The sequence below is a fragment of the Giraffa tippelskirchi genome, chromosome 12, assembly GCF_054371585.1.
Source record: "Giraffa tippelskirchi isolate mGirTip1 chromosome 12, T2T-mGirTip1v1.2.pri, whole genome shotgun sequence".
Classification (NCBI taxonomy): Eukaryota; Metazoa; Chordata; class Mammalia; order Artiodactyla; family Giraffidae; genus Giraffa; species Giraffa tippelskirchi.
The window spans coordinates 39,796,986-39,818,284 of NC_137286.1; the positions used below are offsets into that span (position 1 = coordinate 39,796,986).

At 42.3% G+C, this 21,299-nt stretch overlaps 1 protein-coding gene across 2 annotated transcripts; it reads left to right on the plus strand.

Annotated features, from left to right (window-relative positions):
• The first annotated feature begins 212 nt into the window (after positions 1–212).
• Positions 213–9,601, plus strand: MCEE (methylmalonyl-CoA epimerase). Of its 2 annotated transcripts, none has more exons than XM_081550367.1 (3): positions 213–275; positions 4,208–4,542; positions 8,689–9,601. In XM_081550367.1, exons 1-3 carry the CDS (start codon positions 236–238, stop codon positions 8,839–8,841), a joined length of 528 nt encoding a protein of 175 aa, XP_081406493.1. In that variant the 5' UTR covers positions 213–235; the 3' UTR covers positions 8,842–9,601. The 2 variants fall into 2 exon arrangements, with proteins under 2 accessions (XP_081406493.1, XP_081406494.1); XM_081550368.1 differs by having other exon boundaries at positions 4,277–4,542.
• Positions 9,602–21,299: the final 11,698 nt, after the last annotated feature.

Here is a 21,299-nt window from a genome sequence, read left to right on the forward strand (position 1 = left end):
TTGTTCGGCTCTTAGCCTCGTCTGTCCCGCCCCTCGGGGTTCTTGCCCCGCCTCTAGTCTCGTCTGCTCCGCCCTTTCAGTCTCCCGCCCCTCCGGGCTCTCACCCTGCCCCTACCCTCGTTTGCTCCGCCCTTTAGGCCTCTCCCACCGCCCCTAACACGGTTGTCCCGCCCCCTGCCGCACAGTCGCCCCTCCCACGGAACTGCAAGTCTGGAATTAGCAAATACTTCCCAAGATGGCGCGAGTGTTGAAGGTGGTGGCTGCGAACGTCGCAGGTGAATACACCGGGATCGGGGCTGTCCGAGGGGTGGGGCTCGCGGGAAGGGAGACCGGGGCGCGAAGACGCGTGTGGTCAGCACACCTGGGTCTGCTGCGATCTGCCCCCGAGGCGCGTTCCTTGGCTGCTGTCAGCGCCTTTAGAGCTTCCCAGGGACGCCTCGGGTTAGCCTGGGGATTTCCCTCTGTGTTTGCGTCTGACGGTCAGCACTTCTGTGTGTGGCCCCGGAGGCGGGGTCGTCCGGCTAAGGGGCAGCCAGGCCGAGCCAGATGCAGATGTGGTAAATGGCAGAGGGACAGTGAGAGACGGGGGAGGAACCAGAAGAAGCACTGAAAACGCAGGCTGAACTCCCGGCCCACTCTGGAGCGTCAGTTGTGTAAAGAATGTGGAAGGTGTGCGTCTTCTTCCCACGCGCCCTAAGCTATTCATGTCTTGTGTAAAGGCAGGGAAGAAAGCAGCAGACGGGTGTGGAAGGGTTCTTGAGTTCTCTGTACCATTAAAAAAGAAACGAAAACCCTCAAGTTCTCTGACACCCCAGTTCATCTACTTTCTCCTCTTTTTTTTTTCTTCATCCGTCACCAGGGGGTAACTATTTCTCTTAATCTGAAATCCCCTGATAGGTACGAGTTGCCAAGTGGTGATATCTCAGAGTTACTCCTGAACATTCGTGACAAATACTTAAGCTGAGCACCTTCAAAAAGTGTTCAAGGGCATGAACCCTCAATAATGTTAGGTTACTCTCCTAGAAAATGCTGTCTTGAAACTTGCAGTTGAAGTCCTTTAAAGTCCTGTCTCTAACTGGACAAGTACTTTATTGATCACTGTTTTTGGCTTCTCAGGTGGCTCAGTGGTGAAGAATCTGCCTGCCAAGCAGGAGACACAGGTTCAATCCCTGGGTCAGGAAGATCTTCTGGAGAAGGAAAGGGCAACCCGCTCCAGAATTCTTGCCTGGAGAATTCCATGGACAGAGGAGCCTGGCAGGCTACAATCTGTGGGGTTCCAAAGAGTTGGACATGACTTACTTAGCGTCTAAACAAAAACAACATAGTCTTTCTTACAGTTACAAAATGTCTTATACATCTATCATTGCAAGTCACCAAATCTAAGTGATGAGCCCTATACAAAGTGCACCGTAATAGTTGTAACTGTCTCAGCCCTGGATCAGTTTAAAGAGGTGATATATACATGAAAAAATACTCACAGAACAGTCATCTCATCTCTTAGAAAGCTATTTCTTAGAAAATAGATATTACTCATAGGATTTACACTAAAGATGTTAAAAACTGAGAATCAAAGAATGGTAAAGAAGGACTTCCCTGGTGGTCCAGTGGTTAAGTCTTCCTGCTGCCAATGCAGGGGTCATGAGTTTGATCCCTAATTGGGGAACTAGCATCCCACATGCCACACAGCTCAGCTAAAAAAAATGGTACATAATGTTAGTAGGATGCGAAAATTAAACATCATGGTTGAACAACATCAACTTTGTTGTCAGACAGACCTGGACTTGAGACCCAGCTTTGCCACTCATTGTGACCTGAAAGAAAATCAGACCAGTTTGGTTTTTTTTCCCTCCAAGTGGGAAGGATATTAAAGTACTCCCTTGAACTATGACTATTCTCTCTAATTTATGGTCATCAAAACTAATAGGCAGAGCTGGATCACCTCACAGTGCACTTCTGTTTCAGAATTTGTGATCACAGTTTGCTTAAGCAAGATTGTGTTGTAGTATTGTTGCGTAACTCTGATGTTAAGATAACCTGTAGCTCTTTATTGGGAGAAAGGTGAAATCAGCGAGGTGTTACACCATGGGCTCTGTCCTCCACAGGTGAAAGATCCCAGTGGTGTGGAGAAGGCGTAGAGACTGGGCCATTTCTGCAGTCTGACCGATGATTTTCTTGGCTGTTAGCATTTTTAAAATTCACTGTGCCCTTCAGATGGCTTCTTGGTCTCCACAGAACCCTGCTTGCCACTGAACCAGCAGTCACTGTGTGTCATTAACAATAAGAATGGCCAAATTTATTGTTTGCCAGTTATATATGTCTTGCACTGTAGTAGTATATTTTTTACATCAAATGCCTAATTTTTATAAGAAACCAGCAAGGCAGATATTTAGCGGGTAGGACCAGTATTTTTTTTTTAACTAAGATAGAATAGAAAAGATTAGAACACATCCCATCTGGTAAGGATTAGGTATTCTTTTTATGAAATTTGCTTTAAATGGTATATTTCTGTGTGTACTGGCTTGGAATACAATTGAATTTCATGGTGGTACACTGAGTCCAAAGAACTGGAGTCGCCGAGGATAACATGAGCACCAGTTGGGACAGTGTGTGGAAAAGACACAGAGCAAGATGACGTCGGTAGTGGGTGTCTGTCCTCTGTGGCCACAGGGGCTGTCTCCCTGTGGCTAGGGCAGGACACTTTGCCTGTACATGCTCGCCTTTGCCACCGTGCCACAGTGCAAGGAACCTTGTCCCCTCCCTTCAGAGGACAGGTGTGACAGTCACGCTTTAAGCAGAGACAAAGGAGCAGTCGCTGATCCTGAGTGAGGGAGCGGCCCCACGAGGTGAAGCGCGATTCAGGCTGTGGGCTCTGGGTCACTTGGTGAAGCATTCCAGGCGCAGGCCCCTCCCCCTGTGACTGAGGAGACTGCCTTCCCGACTAGGAAGACCATACAGTCCTCAGTCAAATCAAATGATGCCGCTTTAATTTCCCTGTTAATCAAAAATTTTAGTAAAGGGAAATTTTTAATAATTTTAGGTTAGCTGAAGTTCTGTGATACTAGGTACTATTTAAAGTGTTTTTCATTAAAAACTAACAACTCTTTGTTTAAGACATGTGTTCTTGGGACTTCTCTGGTGGTTCAGTGGCTAAGACTCCAAGCTTCCAATGCAAAGGGCCCAGGTTTGAACCCTGGCCTGGAAACTAGATCCCACATGCTGCAACTACGAAAGGTCCCACATGCCATAACTAAGACCTGGCGCAGCCTAATAAAAATAAAATTCGTGTTCTTCAATTTGCTATTTCATACTTGTTTATTAAGTGAGGTAGTTTTGCAAGATTATATTTAGACCTCATTTTTATATGTGATTTTCATTCTTGGGGGGAGTCCAGCTCTTAAAGTCCAGTGTTTTGGGGAGAACACATTGCAGACTGCTTCTGTTTCCAGATGCAAAGTTTCTTCACATTTAGAGGCATTTCTGCTTCTAGTCTTTCAAATTAAACTCACTCAGAGAAAGTTCTCATAGGTTTAAGTACCCTCTTGATCTTTGCCTCTTTTTTCCCCTAGTGAGATATTTTCTTTAGTTGATAATCATTCAAATAAAGTCCACATTAAAAGGTACTTATAGTTATGACTTTCATTAACTTATTACAGAATGTAACACAAAAAAATTGGTTGTAGGTAGAGAAGAAAATTCCTTCCTCATCATTAAATGCATGTCATTTCACTGTCACATTCAGACTTATGCTTTATGAAATACAGAGAGTAACAAATGATTCTTTGTGATATGCAGCTTTCCTTTAAGTGTTATTGGTAAATATAAATTATTATGAAAAATGTCACCCTTTGTCCTGAATCTAAAAAGCACAGAAGGGAATTCTCTGGTGGTCCAGTGGTTAGGACTCTGTGCTTTCACTGCCAAGAGTGTGGGTTCAGTCCCAAGTCAGGGAACTAAGATCCCAAAAGCCGCATGGTACAGCCAAAAACAAAGCAACAGCGAATAAAAAGTTCAGAGTTAGCCTTTTAATTCCAGACAGTTATTTCAGAGCAGGATGAATAATTATGTAAGTTTTTCATTTATCTCCTCTGATTTAATTTCCCTAATTAAAAAGAATGAGTAAATAATTTTTACATGTATTTTTAAAAATTAATTTTAGAAAGATATCAGTTCTCAAAAGAGGGATATCAATGGCAGTTCAATTTTTCAGGGTTTTTCCCCAGACTTCGGACTCCAGTTTCAACAGTAAGAACTTTCACGTCTCTGTCCTCACATCTAGCGGCTGGCCCTGTATGGAACCTGGGTCGACTCAACCATGTTGCAATCGCAGTGCCAGACTTGGAAAAGGCCAGAGCATTTTATAAAAATGTTTTGGGTGCCAAGGTGGGTGAGCCAGTCCCTCTTCCAGAGCATGGAGTGTCTGTCGTTTTTGTCAACCTGGGAAACACCAAGATGGAGCTGCTGCACCCATTGGGAAGTGACAGTCCAATTGCAGGATTCCTGAAGAAAAACAGGGCTGGAGGGATGCACCATGTCTGCATTGAGGTATTTAGTTACTTTAACCCTGGGTGTTGTAAATTTCTCTTTTAAAATGTCTTTTATGTTTTTTTAAATTTCTTTTGATTTGATTTGATCTCCTTGCACTCCATGGGGCTCTCAAGAGTCTTTTCCAGCATCCAAGTTCAAAAGCATCAATTCTTCAGCACTCAGCCTTCTTTATGGTCCAACTCTCACATCTATGCATGACTACTGGAAAAATCGTAGTAATATTGGTCCTCTACAAAGATGGATCTATTGATATAGTTTCTTTCCCTCTCAGTTCAGTTCAGTTCAGTCGCTCAGTCATGTCCGACTCTTTGCGACCTCATGAATCGCAGCACACCAGGCCTCCCTGTCCATCACCAACTCCCGGAGTTTACCCAAACCCATGTCCTTCGAGTCGGTGCTGCCATCCAACCATCTCATCCTCTGTCGTCCCCTTCTCCTCCTGCCCCCAATCCTTCCCAGCATTAGGGTCTTTTCCAGTGAGTCAACTCTTCGCATGAGGTGGCCAAAGTATTGGAGTTTCAGCTTCAACATCAGTCCTTCCAATGAACACCCAGGACTGAACTCCTTTAGGATGGACTGGTTGGATCTTCTTGCAGTCCAAGGGACCCTGAAGAGTCTTCTCCAACACCACAGTTCAAAAGCATCAATTCTGCGATGCTCAGCTTTCTTCACCGTCCAACTCTCACATCCATACATGACCACTGGAAAAACCATAGCCTTGACTAGACGGACCTTTGTTGGCAAAGTAATGTCTCTGCTTTTAAATATGCTATCTAGATTGGTCATAACCTTTCTTCCAAGGAGTAAGCGTCTTTTAATTTCATGGCTGCAATCACCATCAGCAGTGATTTTGGAGCCCAAAAAAATCAAGTCTGACACTGTTTCCACTGTTTCCCCATCTATTTCCCATGAAGTGATGGCACCAGATGCCATGATCTTAGTTTTCTGAATGTTGAGCTTTAAGCCAACTTTTTCACTCTCCTCTTTCACTTTCATCAAGAGGTTCTTTAGTTCTTCTTCACTTTCTGCCATAAGGGTGGTGTCATCTGCATATCTGAGGTTATTGATATTTCTCCCGGCAATCTTGATTCCAGCTTGTGTTTCTTCCAGCCCAGCATTTCTCATGATGTACTCTGCATATAAGTTAAATAAGCAGGGTGACAATATACAGCCTTGACGTACTCCGTTTCCTATTTGGAACCAGTCTGTTGTTCCATGTCCAGTTCTAACTGTTGCTTCCTGACCTGCATACAGGTTTCTCAAGAGACAGGTCAGGTGGTGTGGTATTCCCATCTCTTTCAGAATTTTCCACAGTTTCTTGTGATCCACACAGTCAAAGGCTTTGGCATAGTCAATAAAGCAGAAATAGATGTTTTTCTGGAACTCTCTTCCTTTTTTGATGATCGAGCAGGTGTTGGCAATTTGATCTCTGGTTCCTCTGCCTTTTCTAAAACCAGCTTGAACATCTGGAAGTTCACGGTTCACGTATTGCTGAAGCCTGGCTTGGAGAATTTTGAGCATTACTTTACTAGCGTGTGAGATGAGTGCAATTGTGCAGTAGTTTGAACATTCTTTGGCATTGCCTTTCTTTGGGATTGGAATGAAAACTGACCTTTTCCAGTCCTGTGGCCACTGCTGAGTTTTCCAGATTTGCTGGCATATTGAGTGCAGCACTTTCACAGCATCATCTTTGAGGATTTGAAATAGCTCAGCTGGAATTCCATCACCTCCACTAGCTTTGTTCGTAGTGATGCTTCTAAGGCCCACTTGACTTCACATTCCAGGATGTCTGGCTCTAGGTGAGTGATCACACCATCGTGATTATCTGGGTCGTGAAGATCTTTTTTGTACAGTTCTTCTGTGTATTCTTGCCACCTCTTCTTAATATCTTCTGCTTCTGTTAGGTCCATACCATTTCTTTCCTTTATCGAGCCCATCTTTGCATGAAATGTTCCCTTGGCATCTCTAATTTTCTTGAAGAGATCTTGTCTTTCCCATTCTGTTGTTTTCCTCTATTTCTTTGCATTGATCGCTGAGGAAGGCTTTCTTATCTCTCCTTGCTATTCTTTGGAACTCTGCATTCAGATAGGAATATCTTTCCTTTTCTCCTTTGCTTTTTGCTTCTCTTCTTTTCCCAGCTATTTGTAACTGCAAATCATAATGAAAATATGTCTCAGTGAAGTTTGGATTTAACTGTCACTATCCACTGAAGTTGGCCAAAACAGATTTGCGTTTTTGCTATGGTATTTACTGATCATGTGCCCCTTCCATGCAGTAGGAATATACTGTTTTGTCACAAGGCAATTAGAAGAAGCAAGTGACAAGACTTAATAAAGAAAGAATTTCCATATACATGCTAAGTATTATAATTATTTTCTGTCTTTAAAATTTTAATAACTTGACCCTTATTACAAAGGCAATACATTTTTAGTTACTGACTATGATTTCTCACATCTTCTTAGTTGCATCTGCTAACAATTTCTGGAAAAAAAAAATGTTAGACAAGAACAGCCTCTGTAGAGAGGCTTTATCTGTAAATGTTCATGTTCTGAAAACTTGCTTTTGGAATAGCAGCAGTATTAATTATGCTTTGATTTAAATTATTTTGGTAGGATAGTTCTCTTGATTTAAAAAATGACGTAATTAATAGTTAGGCTTCATTCTCAGTCCAGGAAAGAGAGGGTTGGATTCCAGCATGAACACAAGTATTTATTCAGTTCACATTGCAAACATATTAGAGAACCTACTGCATATCCTCCACTGAGCGCTTGTGTTCAGAAAGAGTGTACTCTGTTTGAAGAAATTTTAGTTTATTTTTAGTAACATTTAGTATCCTCATCGGTTGTTCAACCAGTTTTAAAAGGCAATATGTAATCCTCAGCTCTTTGAAAATAAGTTTGTATAAATGTGAACATTTGTTAAGTCTGTATTTGGATACATGAATGTTATTCTCTCTGGGGTTTTTTTTTTTTTTTTTTTTTAATTGTTTGTGAAGCTATTAGATCATTAAACTCCAGGGTGATGTAGGACTGCCTCAGAATGCAGGGGTTCTTACTATCCCTTTCTATCCACTTACTGGGTTCCCAGTCTAGGAGGATGACTTTCTAAGACAGGTATGTGTTAAGTCGCTTAATTGTGTGTGACTCTCTGTGACCCCACGGACTATAGCCCTCCAGGCTCCTCTGTCCATGACATTGTCCAGGCAAGAGTGCTGGAGTAGGTTGCCATGTCCTCCTGCAGGGGATCTTCCTGACACAAGGATCAAACCTGTGTCTCTTATGTCTCCTGCATTGGCGGGTGGGTTCTTTATACTAACACTACCTGAGAAGCCCTCAGAAACGAGAAAAAACACTCTTCCATCAAGTATTTAGAAACGCATTTGCTCCTTTATAGACTACCAATAAATATGAAGAAAATAGAAATGTCTTAGAAGAGAGTTGCAAAATTATACATGTTTGGATTTTTCAAGAATGGTGAAAGATATTTTGGTGACAGTTTAATAGTGATTTTCATGTATATGAAGTTCTGATCTCAAGAGTAATAACCAGTGATTTCCTTGGTAGTCCAGTGGTTAAGAATCCACACTTCCAGTCAGGGGGCGCAGGTTTGATCCCTGGTCATGGGACTAAGATCCCACATGTCGTACTGAGTGGCCAAAATAAAAGTAATAACCAGACAGTTTGGCAGATGGGAGGTTTGGAGATCAGGGAGGCACTCATATCTGTTGAGTACCTTCTATAAACTGTGCTCAGAGCTTCTCATCTGTTATCTCATTTTGAACTCTTAGCTATATATATGGTGGGCCTCATCTCTCTCTTGTAAATGAGGAAGCCAAGACTCTTAGGAAAAATAATTTGTGAAGAATCATCGATAGTGCTGCAACAAGAACATGCTATGAAGTGAAGCAGACATCATTTAGGTCCTAAGAAGAAATGTTTACTAATGGAGAAAATGCTTAAGCGTTGTGGTTGCTCACCTAGGAAAATTTAGCAAACTCTTATTTTTGTGATGGTTAAAGAGTGGTTCTGCCCAAAGGCAGGGGAGTAAGACACATGTTTGCAAAGTTTCTTCTACGTCTTATGGTACTATACTTTGGTATTTTTATGATCTCAAATGTGTTCTTGTTTTTTTCCTTTTCTCAAGGTGGATAATATAAATGTGGCTATGATGAATTTGAAAGAAAAAAAGGTTCGTATTTTAAGTGAAGAGGCCAAAATAGGAGCACATGGAAAACCAGTGATCTTTCTCCATCCTAGTGACTGTGGTGGAGTCCTTGTGGAATTGGAGCAAGCCTGATGAATAATTCACAAGAAACTGATCGCCCTGAAAAAGCCTTATCACAGGGTGCTTCAACATAGAGTCCTTCACTGCTTCTGTCACTTAGAAGTCAGAACTAAATTACAGAAAGAGATTTTTTAAATTATATGTGTATAAATACATATATACACACACAAAATATTTGCTGATTATGTTGGATTCTTTTTTCTTGATTTGGAGAAAACTTTGATTACTTTGCCAACAAAAGTCCGTCTAGTCAAGGCTATGGTTTTTCCAGTGGTCACGTATGGATGTGCGAGTTGGACGGTGAAGAAAGCTGAGCGCCGAAGAATTGATGCTTTTGAACTGTGGTGTTGGAGAAGACTCTTGAGAGTCCCTTGGACTGCAAGGAGATCCAATCAATCCATCCTAAAAGAGATCAATCCTGAGTGTTCATTGGAAGGACTGATGTTGAAGCTGAAACTCCAATACTTTGGCCACCTCATGCGAAGGGTTGACTCACTGGAAAAGACCCTAATGCTGGGTAGGATTGGGGGCGGGAGGAGAAGGGGATGACAGAGGATGAGATGGTTGGATGGCATCACCGACTCGATGGACATGGGTTTGGGTAGACTCCGGGAGTTGGTGATGGACAGAGAGGCCTGGCGTGCTGCAATTCATGGGGTCGCAAAGAGTTGGACACGACTGAGTGACTGAACAGAACTGAACTTGATTACTGAATACTTATGGAATATTGTTAAAGTCATATTCATAGAAATAAATTATTCCTGTTCTGAAATGGGGTTGAGTACAGTGTGTCTGCTGCGTGGAAAGGGGGGCAGTGGAGGCATAGAGGACACCTGACAGCTACATGGCGATGTATCTGGGACAAGGGCTTCCTAAGGATGTTATAGAGAATTTTTTTAGAGCAAACTGTTTAAGGATAAAGACTGTTGACCTCAGAATTTTTGTTCTTCTGTAGCAGTGCTTGTTCACAAGCACTTTATTTGGGGGGCTAGTGCTAGATTATAAACAGGAAGTTTTGTGGCAAACTTGGTGCCTAATCTAGTGGGTACATAGATGATTTTTTTAGTCAATAGACATAGAAAATTGGAAATATCAAAGGAATATTTCATCCAAAGATGGGCACAGTAAAGGACAGAAGCAATAATGACCTAATAGAAGCAGAAGAGATCAAAAAGAGATAGAATACACTGAAGAAATGTACAAAAAAGATCTTGATGACCCCCGATAACCACAATGGTCTAGTCTCTCACTCAGAGCCAGTCATCCTGGATTGTGAAGTCAAGTGGGCCTTAGGAAGCACTAAGCACTTTATTTTTAGCCAATAAACCTTAGTGGAGGGGATGGAATTCCAGCAGAGTTATTTAAAATCCTAAAAGATGCTATTAAAGTACTGCACTCAAAGTGTCAGCAAGTTTGGAAAACCCAGCAGTGGCCACAGGACTGGAAAAGATCAATCCTCATCCCAGTCCCCAAGAAGATCATTACTAAAGAATGTTCCAAAACCACCAGACAGTTGTACTCATCTCCCATGCTAGTAAGGTTATGCTCAAAACCCTCCAAACTAGGCTTCAGCATTATGTGAACCAAGAACTTCCAGATATTCAAGCTGGATTTAGAAAAGGCAGAGGAACCAGAGATCAAATTGCCAACATTCGCTGGATCATAGAAAAAGCAAGGGAATTCCAGAAAAACATCTACTTATGTTTCATTGACTATGCTAAAGCCTTTGACTGTGTGGATCACAACAAACTGGAAAACTCTTACTTAAAGAGTTGGGAATACCAGACTATTTTACCTGTCTCCACATACAGAGAAACCTGTATGCGGGTCAAGAGCCAACAGTTAGAACCTTGTATGAAACAACTGACTGGTTCAGGACTGAGAAAGGAGTACGACAAGGCTGTTTTTGTTGTCACCCTGTTTATTTAACTTATATGCAGAGCACATCATGAGAAATGCCATGCTGGATGAGTTATAAGCTGAAATAAAGATTGCTGGGAGAAATGTCAACAACTTCAGATATGTGGATGATACCACTCTAATGGTAGGAAGCGAAGAGGAACTAAAGACCTTCCTGATGAGGGCAAAGGAGGACAATGAAAACGCCGGCTTAAAACTCAACATTAAAAACACTAAGACCATGGTATCCAGTCCCATCACTTCATGGCAAATAGAAGGGGAAAAGGTAGAAGCAGTGACAGATTTCCTCTTGTTGGGCTCTGAAATCTCTGTGGATGGTGACTGCAGCCATGAAATTAGAAGACTATTGCTTCTTGGCAGGAAAGCGATGACAAACCTAGACGATGTGTTAAAAAACAAAGTCATCACTTTGCCGACAAAGGTCTGTATAGTTAAGGCTATGGTCTTTCCAGTAGTCGTGTACAGATGTGAGAAGTGGACAATCAAGAAGGCAGAGCACTGAAGAACTGATGTTTTTGAATTGTGGTTCTGGAGAAGACTCTTGAGAGTCCCTTGGACAGCAAGAAGATCAAACCTGAACACCATTGGAAGGACTGTTGCTGAAGCTGAAGCTCCATTACTTTGGCCACCTGATGCAAAGAGCCGACTCATTGGAAAAGACCGATATCCTGGGAAAAATCGAAGGCGAAAGGAGAAGGGCGTGACAGTAGAAGAGATGGTTCGATAGCATCACTGACTCAGTGGACATAAGTCTGAGCAAACTCGGTGTTCCTGAAAATTACATTATTTCATTTTCTTCTGGCAGAGTCATGTTCCATTGTGTACATGGGTCTCTTTTTCTTTATCCATTTATCTCCCCATTGACAATATGTTTATTTCCATTTTTTTGGCTATTGTAAAGTGTAGTCCAGTGCAAACTCGGTTGCATGTGCGTTTCAAAATGTTGTCTTCTTCTCAAATATTCCTTGGAGTGCTTCTGCAGGATCTTATAGTAGCTTTATTTTTATTTTTTTAAGGCAGTTCCATTTTCATCTCTATACTGTTTTTATCTTTTACCTGCTACAAGCACCATAAATGGGTTCCCTATTCTCTGCATTTTCACTGTTTCTTCTCTCCAGAATGTTCATGATGGCCTTTCACACTGGTGCAGAGTGATCCCTCATTATGCTCTTGACTCACACATCTCTTACAGATCACAATGTTCAGCAACTTGGGTATTTTTTTAAAACAGTGTGATGAGAATTTACAGTTGAAAATATTTTTCTTGAAAGTCTGCCAACTTGCAACTTGTTTTGATGGGATTCCCTTAAAAATTTTTTAAGGTCATGTATCATTTAGATCCCAGCACTGCTTGTGAATAAGAAGTAACTTAGAGCAGTATTTTTAGGTTGCTGTTTTGGAAAATGGACACACGGCAGAGGAACACCTTCATGCCCAAGTTTTGTTACTATGGGATCCAAGGCCTGAGTTGTAGTCTTAGCGCCCAGTTGTAAACTAGAGTGGAATATGTAAGAAGAAGCCACCCAAAGCTTGTGTTTCTTTAATACTTTTGTTTCCCCTAGTAATATGTATTTTTAATTGAAGTAAAAATGACTTACAAGGTTATGTTATAGGTGTACAAAATCTTGTTCAGTTATACTTATTTCTGTATCTATTCATCTTTTAGGTTTTTTATCATGTAGGTTATTACAGTGTGTTTAGTCCAACACACTTTCTCAAGTCGGCCCATGTTGATCACTTATTTTTATGTATTTGTGGGTATGAGTTAATTCCTCCCTCCTAATTTATGCCTTTTTTCCCCACCATTCCCCATGGGTTACCATAAGTTTGTTGCCTAAGACTGTTTATTTCACATGTCAATAAGCCCATAGTACTGAAGCGCCTTAGCATGCACACATGCAATGAGTACCTATTTCCCGCCTGTACATGATATCACATAATAATTCTCTCTCTCCATCTAACTGACTTTACCTAATGATATTACCTCTAGATTTATCTGTGTCCCTGCAGTTGACATTATCTCATTTTTTTAAGTCAGAACCATATTTCTTGGTGTGCGTGTATTCCTTTTTCTTTATCCATTCGTCTGTCCATGTACATTCGCTTACTTCCATTTCTGGGCTATTTTGTGAACTGCTGCAGTGTGTGCTTGTATGCACGAGTTTTCCAAAATCTGATTTTCTCCACATACGCTCTCAGCAGTTGGACTGCCAGATTATAGGGTCCATCTGTCTCAGCCGTTAAAAATGCACATCTATGTATGTCCTCCTAGCAACAATTACCAATAAATATTCACCAGCACTATCTAAGGGTCTTTTTTCTTCACCCCACTCTCGCGTTCTTTGTCTCTAGAATTTTTAAGAGTGATCTTTTGGACTTCTCTATGGCCATACATTGTTGTCATTTTGATCGTCCTGTGTCTAATTATTCACCTAATTGAGAACCTTTTCCTGCGCTTTCTTAAGAAAATCTTATAGATTGTATTTACCTCGTGATATTTTCTTCTGATAGTTTGACCTTTTTTTGCATCTTTTATTCTTTAGCTCTGGAGACTTCTTGACATCAAGTGTCATTTAGAGCCCAGCAATTTTTGTGAATATTAAGTATTCAGAAGTGAAACCTTTAAGATTGCTGCTGTGGGGAATTGCCAGAAGACTGTAGGACATCCTTATGCCCAAAGGTGGTGACTCTGCCAGTGAAAGTTTTAGACAGTTTTAATTGGGATCTGTACAATATTCTGGGTTTCTCTGGTGGCTCAGACGGTAAAGAATCTGCCTGGAATGCAGAAGACCTGGGCTTAATCTCTGAGTCCGGATGATCCCCTGGAGAAGGGAATGGCTACCCACTCCAAGATTCCTGCCTGGAGAATCTCATGGACAGATGAGCCTGGAGGGCTACAGTCCATGGGAGTCACAAAGAGTCGGACACAACTAAGCAACTAACACTTCAGACAATATTCTGGCACGTACTTGAACCAACACCCAAAGGTTTATTTTAACGATGTGGTTTGCCTACCAGTAGCGTAGGAGCGTTCCATTTTCTCCAGCCTGTTACCCTGGTATGACATCTCAAAACTGAAAAACTCTTCGTTGTTGACAGAAGTATCAATTTCATTTTAGCTCAGTTTGAACAGAGAAGCAAAAATATCAGGGGTGAGATGTATGAAGAGAGTAACATGGAAACTTACAATACTGTATGTAAAACAGATAGCCAATGGGAATTTTCTGTATGACTCAGGGAACTCAAACAGGGTCTTTGTAACAACCTAGAGGGGTGGGATGGGGAGGGAGGGAGGGTGGAGGGAGATTCAAGAGGGAGGGGACATGAATACCTATGGCTGATTCATGTTGATAGTTGACAGAAAACAATGAAATTCTGTAAAGCAATTATCCTTCAATTAAAAAATAAATTTTAACAAAATCAGGAGGCCTATTTGTTCAGGTTTCTTCAGGGAGAAAAATGAAACTATTAGAAGGCAAAGTACATGCAGCTTATGGGCTCTTTGAATCAGTATTTTTTGTAGAAAAATCCTTATATTTTTTTCAAATGTGACCTTTCATTCATATAACAACAAATAACAGAATTAGAAGAAACTAATTTGAAATGATGGCTTCTTTCTACCCAGAAAATCTGAATACAAAGGAACCAGTGAGAACTGCAATGATTAGGGTGTCAAGCTTTTAAGAATACTTTAGGTTTACAAATAATAACTAGTATGCTTGCAATTTCAAAAATATATTTTTATTCTGATCAAGAATATACTTTTCCAGAGGCTTCTAGTGTGGTCGCTTCCTGCTGGAAGCCTGGGATGCTGGAATCAGGTCACTTCCTGTCTGTCTTTACAGGACACTGAGCTGCACTCTAAGAAATTCCTGGATCTCCCCTGGATCCTGACCATCATGTGGCCAGAGAAATTGGTAATGTTGTTTTGCCGGTTGAGATGTTTAATGACAAGATTCTTTCAGTTTCCTGATGTGAGTGAAGTGTGGAGCCCAGTGATGATTTCTTCTTCAAGAAATGTATATCCTAGTTCCCACAAGAGGATGAGCCCCTTGTCCAATGATGAGAGACCCTGCATGTGTGTGACCTGTGCCTCCTGGGAGACCAGCCCTAAACTAATTTGAACCTGAACAAGTTCTGTCTACATGGTAGATTTAGACCTCTCTAAGTCTACACTGATGATGTTTAGAGGAGACCATGCGCCTTCTGCAATGAGAACACTTAGACCTGACCTTGTACTCTGTGCACTAGGACATGGAGACCTGGGTAGAGACCTGGCCTGGCCTCTGCCCTGGAAAACTCCGTGCCTGCGTCTGAATGTCAGTGCTCAGATGTCTGGGGTCTGGAGCTGAGGTGGGCTTCTCTGGGTAACCGTGCTCTTCTCTGAGCAGGGCTCCATGGCCCTCCCGGGGGTCAGTGCTGCGGTCGGGCTCCTAGTCTGTCCCCCTGCCAGGTTCACCTTCCCTGGGGCTCATGGAGACTTCTCAGGTGGGCTACCTGGTAATTACTCCAATTTCCCAGCACATTCAGGTTGAGTAGGGAGGCAGGTTCACCTGCCTCACCTGAATTGGTTCCAGGGCATAGGGATTGGGCAAAAAGTCAATGGGCAGCAGGTGTGGTTGCTGCTGTGAACTTCCAGTCGCCTCTCCTCCGAAGAGAACAGAGCTGCCCCTCATCTTTCAGCCCAGCTCTCCTGTTTTCTCAACACTTCAGCAGAACAAGAAAGACAGAGCCTGCCAGAACCAAGGTACTGTGTTCACCTCTAGCATGAGCTTTCAAACCAGCAAAAAATCACACAGAACCAAAGTGAAAACAGGAGGGTCCTGACTTCTCAGGGACAATTGAGGGGAGAGGAGATGGTCCCTACACTTCTTTCTAGGGTCCCAGGAGGCTCCAGAGACCTGGCTTGTTTACACATTGGGTCCCCGCTGACCACAGCCACAGTGTCCTGACCAAGGGGACGTGTGACCACAGGTTTGGGGACTGGGCAATGTCTGAGTCTCATTCCATCTGCATGAGTCAGGGTTATATGCATGGGGAGACCACACACACACAACTAAGACAAAAGGAAGAATACATGAGAGCTTCACTTGTGATTAGGAATTCATGCTTTACGGTGGTCACTTTATACAGGCCTGCGCCTGTGTGCCTCTTTACCCCCGCGAGGTTCACCCTCCCTGGGGCTCCTGGAGCTTCCTCAGGTGTCTACCTGGTAATTACTCCAGTTCACCAGGATGAACATGGCGGAGATGTAGGTTCACCTTGTGAACTGATTGCAGGGCACATGGATCAGACAAAAAGTCAATGGGCAGCAGGTGAGGCTGCTGCTGTGATCTTCCAGTCGACCATCCCTACTCAGTAGAGACCAGTCTTACCCCTCGTCTTCCAGCCCTGCACCTCGTGTTTGTCTTCTCAACACCTCAGTAGAACAAGAAAGGACTGAGCCTGCCAGAACCAAGGTAGTGTGTTCAACATTATCATGACAGCCATAAAAACTGTTAATATCACATAGAACCAAAGGGAAAAGAGGAGGTCTTCCCTGGGACAAGTGTGGGGAGAGGAGACTGACTCTACACTGCTTTACACCATCCCAGGAGGTTACAGGAGCCCACTTGTTTTCACCTTAGGGGCCCAACCAGCAGAGACCTGGTGTCCTAACCAAGGGTCGTGGGACCCCAGGTGCAGAGTCTGGGGATTGTGTGGTCTCACCCCCTCCACATGGGTCAGGATCCTGTACCTGGAGTCCACATATCTGGTCTTTACCTGCATTGTGTCTTGTCCCCTCTGAGATTTCCATCATCTGAATTGAGGGTGTTGCCCTGATTAACCTGTGGTCCTTTTTCTTCATCTTGTCGCATTCGTATGAGGTCAGGCACCTTAGTGGGTTGCTGCTGTGTTCTGCTGAGTGAAAACCTTTGGAGGTGTCATAGTAATATCATAGCATATCACATGTCTAATTCATAGTGTCACTACTATCTGATTTTCCCTTCACCAAGCTCAGATAATTTACCTTGTAATTTAATTTTTATTTTATAATGGACTGGAGTTGATTTCCATTGTTTCATTGGTTTTAGGTGTACAGGAACTTGATTAGATCTTACATAGAAGTATATCTATTCTTTTTTCCATTTTTTTCCTCATATAGGCTATTACAGTTTTTTCAATACAGTTCCCTTCTCTATTCAGTAGGTCCTATTAGATTATCAATTTGATAAATATTAGTGTTTATTTATTAATCGAAACTCTTTATTTATCCCTCCCTTTTAACTTTCTTTTGATAATCAGAATTTGGTTTTCACAATCTGTGAGTCCATTTCTGTTTTGTACATTAATTCATTGGTATGAATTTATAGATTCCGCCTGTACATAATATCTTAGGATGTTTGTCTTTTTTCTCTGACTTACTTCAGTTGGTATGAAAATTTCTCAGTCCATCACTGCTGCTGCCAATATCATTATTTCATCCTGTTTAATGACTGACTAGTATTCAAGTGTATAGGTATACCACATAGTCTTCATGTTTCTGTCAGTGGACATTTCGGTGGATTCTATGTCTTGGCTATTGTAAATAGTGCTACCCTGAAAATTGGGGTGCACACGTCATTTTGAGTGATGAATTTCTCCAGAACTAAACCTGGGAGTAGGATTTCAGGATCATATGATACCTGTATGTTTAGTGTTCAAGGAAACTCTTGCTGTTTTCAATAGTGTCTTCATTCACCATTTACATTCCCACCAAGATGGTGGGAGGATTCCCTTTTTTGTACTTTCTCTGCAGTGTTTATTCTTTGTAGATCTTTTCCATGATGGCCATTGTGACCAGTGTGAGGTGATACTTCATTGTAGTTTTTATTGGCATTGATTTAATAATTACTGATGTGAAATATGTTTCCATGTGCTTTTGTTATTTTACACCTTGTGAGTACAATTTACCTCTTGAATCTGCTTTCCTGAAAGTTGGCCCTGTTTGGAATTCTTTTCCGATGATTTACCCCAAGACATTTCTTGAGGGTGGGTGTTATTTACAGCCCTATCAGACTTGTGACTATTAAGACCCTTCAGCAAGTTTTTTTTTTAATGTTATATATATTAATCTGAACCAGCTAATTGCTCTCTGCCCCCTTCAACTTTCTTCTTTCGTAACCATAAGTTTCTTTTTTAAGTCTCTGAGGCTGATTCTCTTGTAAAAAGTTCATTTGTATCCATTTTTAGGTTCCACCAGAAATGATATCCTATGATACCTGTCTTTCCCTGTCTTACTTAGTTGACTTAGTATGCTCATCTCTAGTTTCCTCCCTGTAACTGGAAATGGTGTCATCTCCTCCATCCCTCTTTATTTCTGAGTGATATTGCATTGTGTGTATCCACATCTTCTGTATCTATTCATCTGTGCTTGTACATTTAAGTTGCTTCCCGGTCTTTGATATTGTACCTAGTGTTGCCGTAATCACTGGGGTGCAGGTATCTTTTAAAATTTTGGTTTTCTCTGGTCTATGCCTAGGTATGAATTGCTGGGTTACTTGGTACTTTTGTGCTTAGGTTTTTTTATGTTTAGTTTTTTAGAGAACTTCCATAGTGTTCTCCCTAGTGGATGTTCAGTTCAGTTCAGTCGCTCAGTCGTGTCCGACTCTTTGCGACCCCATGAATCGCAGCACACCAGGCCTCTCTGTCCATCACCAACTCCCGGAGTCTACCCAAACCCATGTCCATCGAATCAGTGATGCCATCCAACCATCTCATCCTCTGTCATCCCCTTCTCCTCCTGCCCCCAATCCTACCCAGAATTAGGGTCTTTTCCAATGAGTCAACTCTTCGCATGAGGTGGCCAAAGTATTGGAGTTTCAGCTTCAACATCAGTCCTTCCAATGGACACCTAGGATTGGTCTCCTTTAGGATGGATTGATTGGATCTCCTTGAAGTCCAAGGGACTCTCAAGAGTCTTCTCCAACACCACAGTTCAAAAGCATCAATTCTGCGGCGCTCAGCTTTCTTCACCGTCCAACTCTCACATCCATACATGACCACTGGAAAAACCATAGCCTTGACTAGATGGACTTTTGTTGGCCAAGTAATGTCTCTGCTTTTAAATATGCTATCTAGGTTGGCCATAACCTTCCTCCAAGGAGTAAGCGTCTTTTAATTTCATGGCTGCAATCACCATCAGCAGTGATTTTGGAGCCCCAAAAAATAAAGTCTGACACTGTTTCCCCATCTATTTCCCATGAAGTGGTGGGACCAGATGCCATGATCTTATTTTTCTGAACGTTGAGCTTTAAGCCAACTTTTTCACTCTCCTCTTTCACTTTCATCAAGAGGCTCTTTAGTTCTTCTTCACTTTCTGCCATAAGGGCGGTGTCATCTGCATATCCCATGGATGGAGGAGCCTGGTAGGCTACAGTCCATGGGGTCGCTAAGAGTTGGACACGACTGAGCGACTTCACTTTCACTTTTCCCTTTCATGCACTGGAGAAGGAAATGGCAACCCACTCCAGTATTCTTGCCTGGAGAATCCCAGGGACGGCGGAGCCTGGTGGGCTGCCGTCTATGGGGTCGCACAGAGTCAGACACGACTGAAGCGACTTAGCAGCAGCAGCAGCAGCATCTGCATATCTGAGGTTATTGATATTTCTCCCAGCAATCTTGATTCCAGCTTGTGTTTCTTCCAGCCCAGCATTTCTCATGATGTACTCTGCATATAAGTTAAATAAGCAGGGTGACAATATACAGCCTTGACGTACTCCTTTTCCTATTTGGAACCAGTCCGTTGTTCCATGTCCAGTTCTAACTGTTGCTTCCTGACCTGCATACAGCTCTCTCAAGAGACAGGTCAGATGGTCTGGTATTCCCCTCTCTTTCAGAATTTTCCAGTTTCTTGTGATCCACACAGTCAAAGGCTTTGGCATAGTCAATAAAGCAGAAATAGATGTTTTTCTGGAACTCTCTTGCTTTTTCGATGATTGAGCGGATGTTGGCAATTTGATCTCTGGTTCCTCTGCCTTTTCTAAAACCAGCTTGAACATCTGGAAGTTCACGATTCACGTATTGCTGAAGACTAGTGGATGTACCCATTTATATTCCCACCCATGGTGGGAAGGTTTTCTTCTCTATGCAGAATTTATTGTTGTAGAGTTTTTGAAATGGTCATTCTGATTCATTGGACAATTGATTTGCCTTTCTCTAAGAACTAGTGATGCTGAAAATCTTTTCTTGAGCTTTATAGCCATCTCTTTGCCTTCTGTGGAGAAATGTGCATTTAGATCTTGGGCCAATGTTTTACTGGTTTGTTTTTTTTTTTTATATTGAGCTTTACGAGTTGTTTGTGTGTGTAGAGATAAATTTCCTGTGGCTATCGTCTTTTGCATGAATATTTTTCTATTCTGATTGTCTTTTTCTTTCACTGATGGTTTCCTTTGTTGTGCAAATGCTTTTAATGTCTATTATGTCCCATTTGTTTATTTTTGTTTTATTTGTACTGATTCTTAGACGTGGATCAAAAAAGATCTTGCTGCATTTTATGTCAAAATGTGTTCTGCTTTTTTTTAGTCAAGAGTTCCATTGTATCTGTCCTTTTATTTAGACGTTTCATCTACTTGCTGTTTATTTTTGTGTTTGGTGTTAGGGAGTAGTCTAATTTCATTCTCATTTTCATGCTAAGGAACCTGCCGGATGTCCTCCCAAGTAGCTGCTCCCAATTTCCATTCCCAGCATCAGTGTAGGAGGGTTCCCTTTGCTGTATACCCTCTCCAGCATTTATTGTTCGTAGCATTTCTGTCTATGGCCATTCTAACCGGTGTGAGGTGATACTTTGTTGAAGCTTTGATTTGCATTTCTCTCATATTTAGTGATGTAGACATCTTTGCATGTGATTTTTTAAAACAGTGTGAGTTAACTTACTTATTCAAATTGGCTTCTTGAATGACTTCCCTGTTTTAATATTTTTCTGATGGCCTCCCCAGGACTTTTCTTGAGGGCAGGTGTTTTTTCACTTAAACCCCTCAGGCCTTGTGAATGTTAAGTGCCCATGAGCGTTGGTTTCAAAGTTGTTATTATGAAGAAATGGCCACAAGGTGGCAGCATGTCTTTATGCCCAACTCTGGTTACTGGGGGAACTAGAGCCTTGGGGAAAGTTGTGTTCTTGGATTGTCAATTAGAGTAGAATGTGCCAGAAGAAACACTTAGGGCTTATGTCCCATTCCTTCTTTTTTCTTTACCCCTATCGCTTGGCCAAATCCCAGTTCCTGCAACACCACTCTGTGGAGAGTGCTTTCATCCATAAGTGGGGAAACCCTAAGGAAGGATGCTGGAGGTGGGAACCCTACCACCAAGAGAAAGGAAGCCCACGGGGCTTTTCAGAGCTCTTCCCACCCAGTTTCACTGCATCTGGAGGTTGTGGGCCCATGAAGAGGGGAGCAGGCTCACTAGGTCCATGGGGCAGGGCGCATTGGCTGACACACCCTCCCCAGCTCCATCAGCCCCATGACAGTCCATCCTTGGGAACCAAGCCTGCCCAGGCTTCAGGGATGTGACAGCAGCCCAGGTCACCGAGGCCT

Coding starts and splice junctions, on each gene's coding strand:
- MCEE (XM_081550367.1), top strand. CDS start 236: ATGGCGCGAGTGTTGAAGGTGGTGGCTGCGAACGTCGCAG. Junction 276..4,207: donor GGTGGCTGCGAACGTCGCAG/GTGAATACACCG, acceptor TCAATTTTTCAG/GGTTTTTCCCCAGACTTCGG. Junction 4,543..8,688: donor TGCACCATGTCTGCATTGAG/GTATTTAGTTAC, acceptor CCTTTTCTCAAG/GTGGATAATATAAATGTGGC.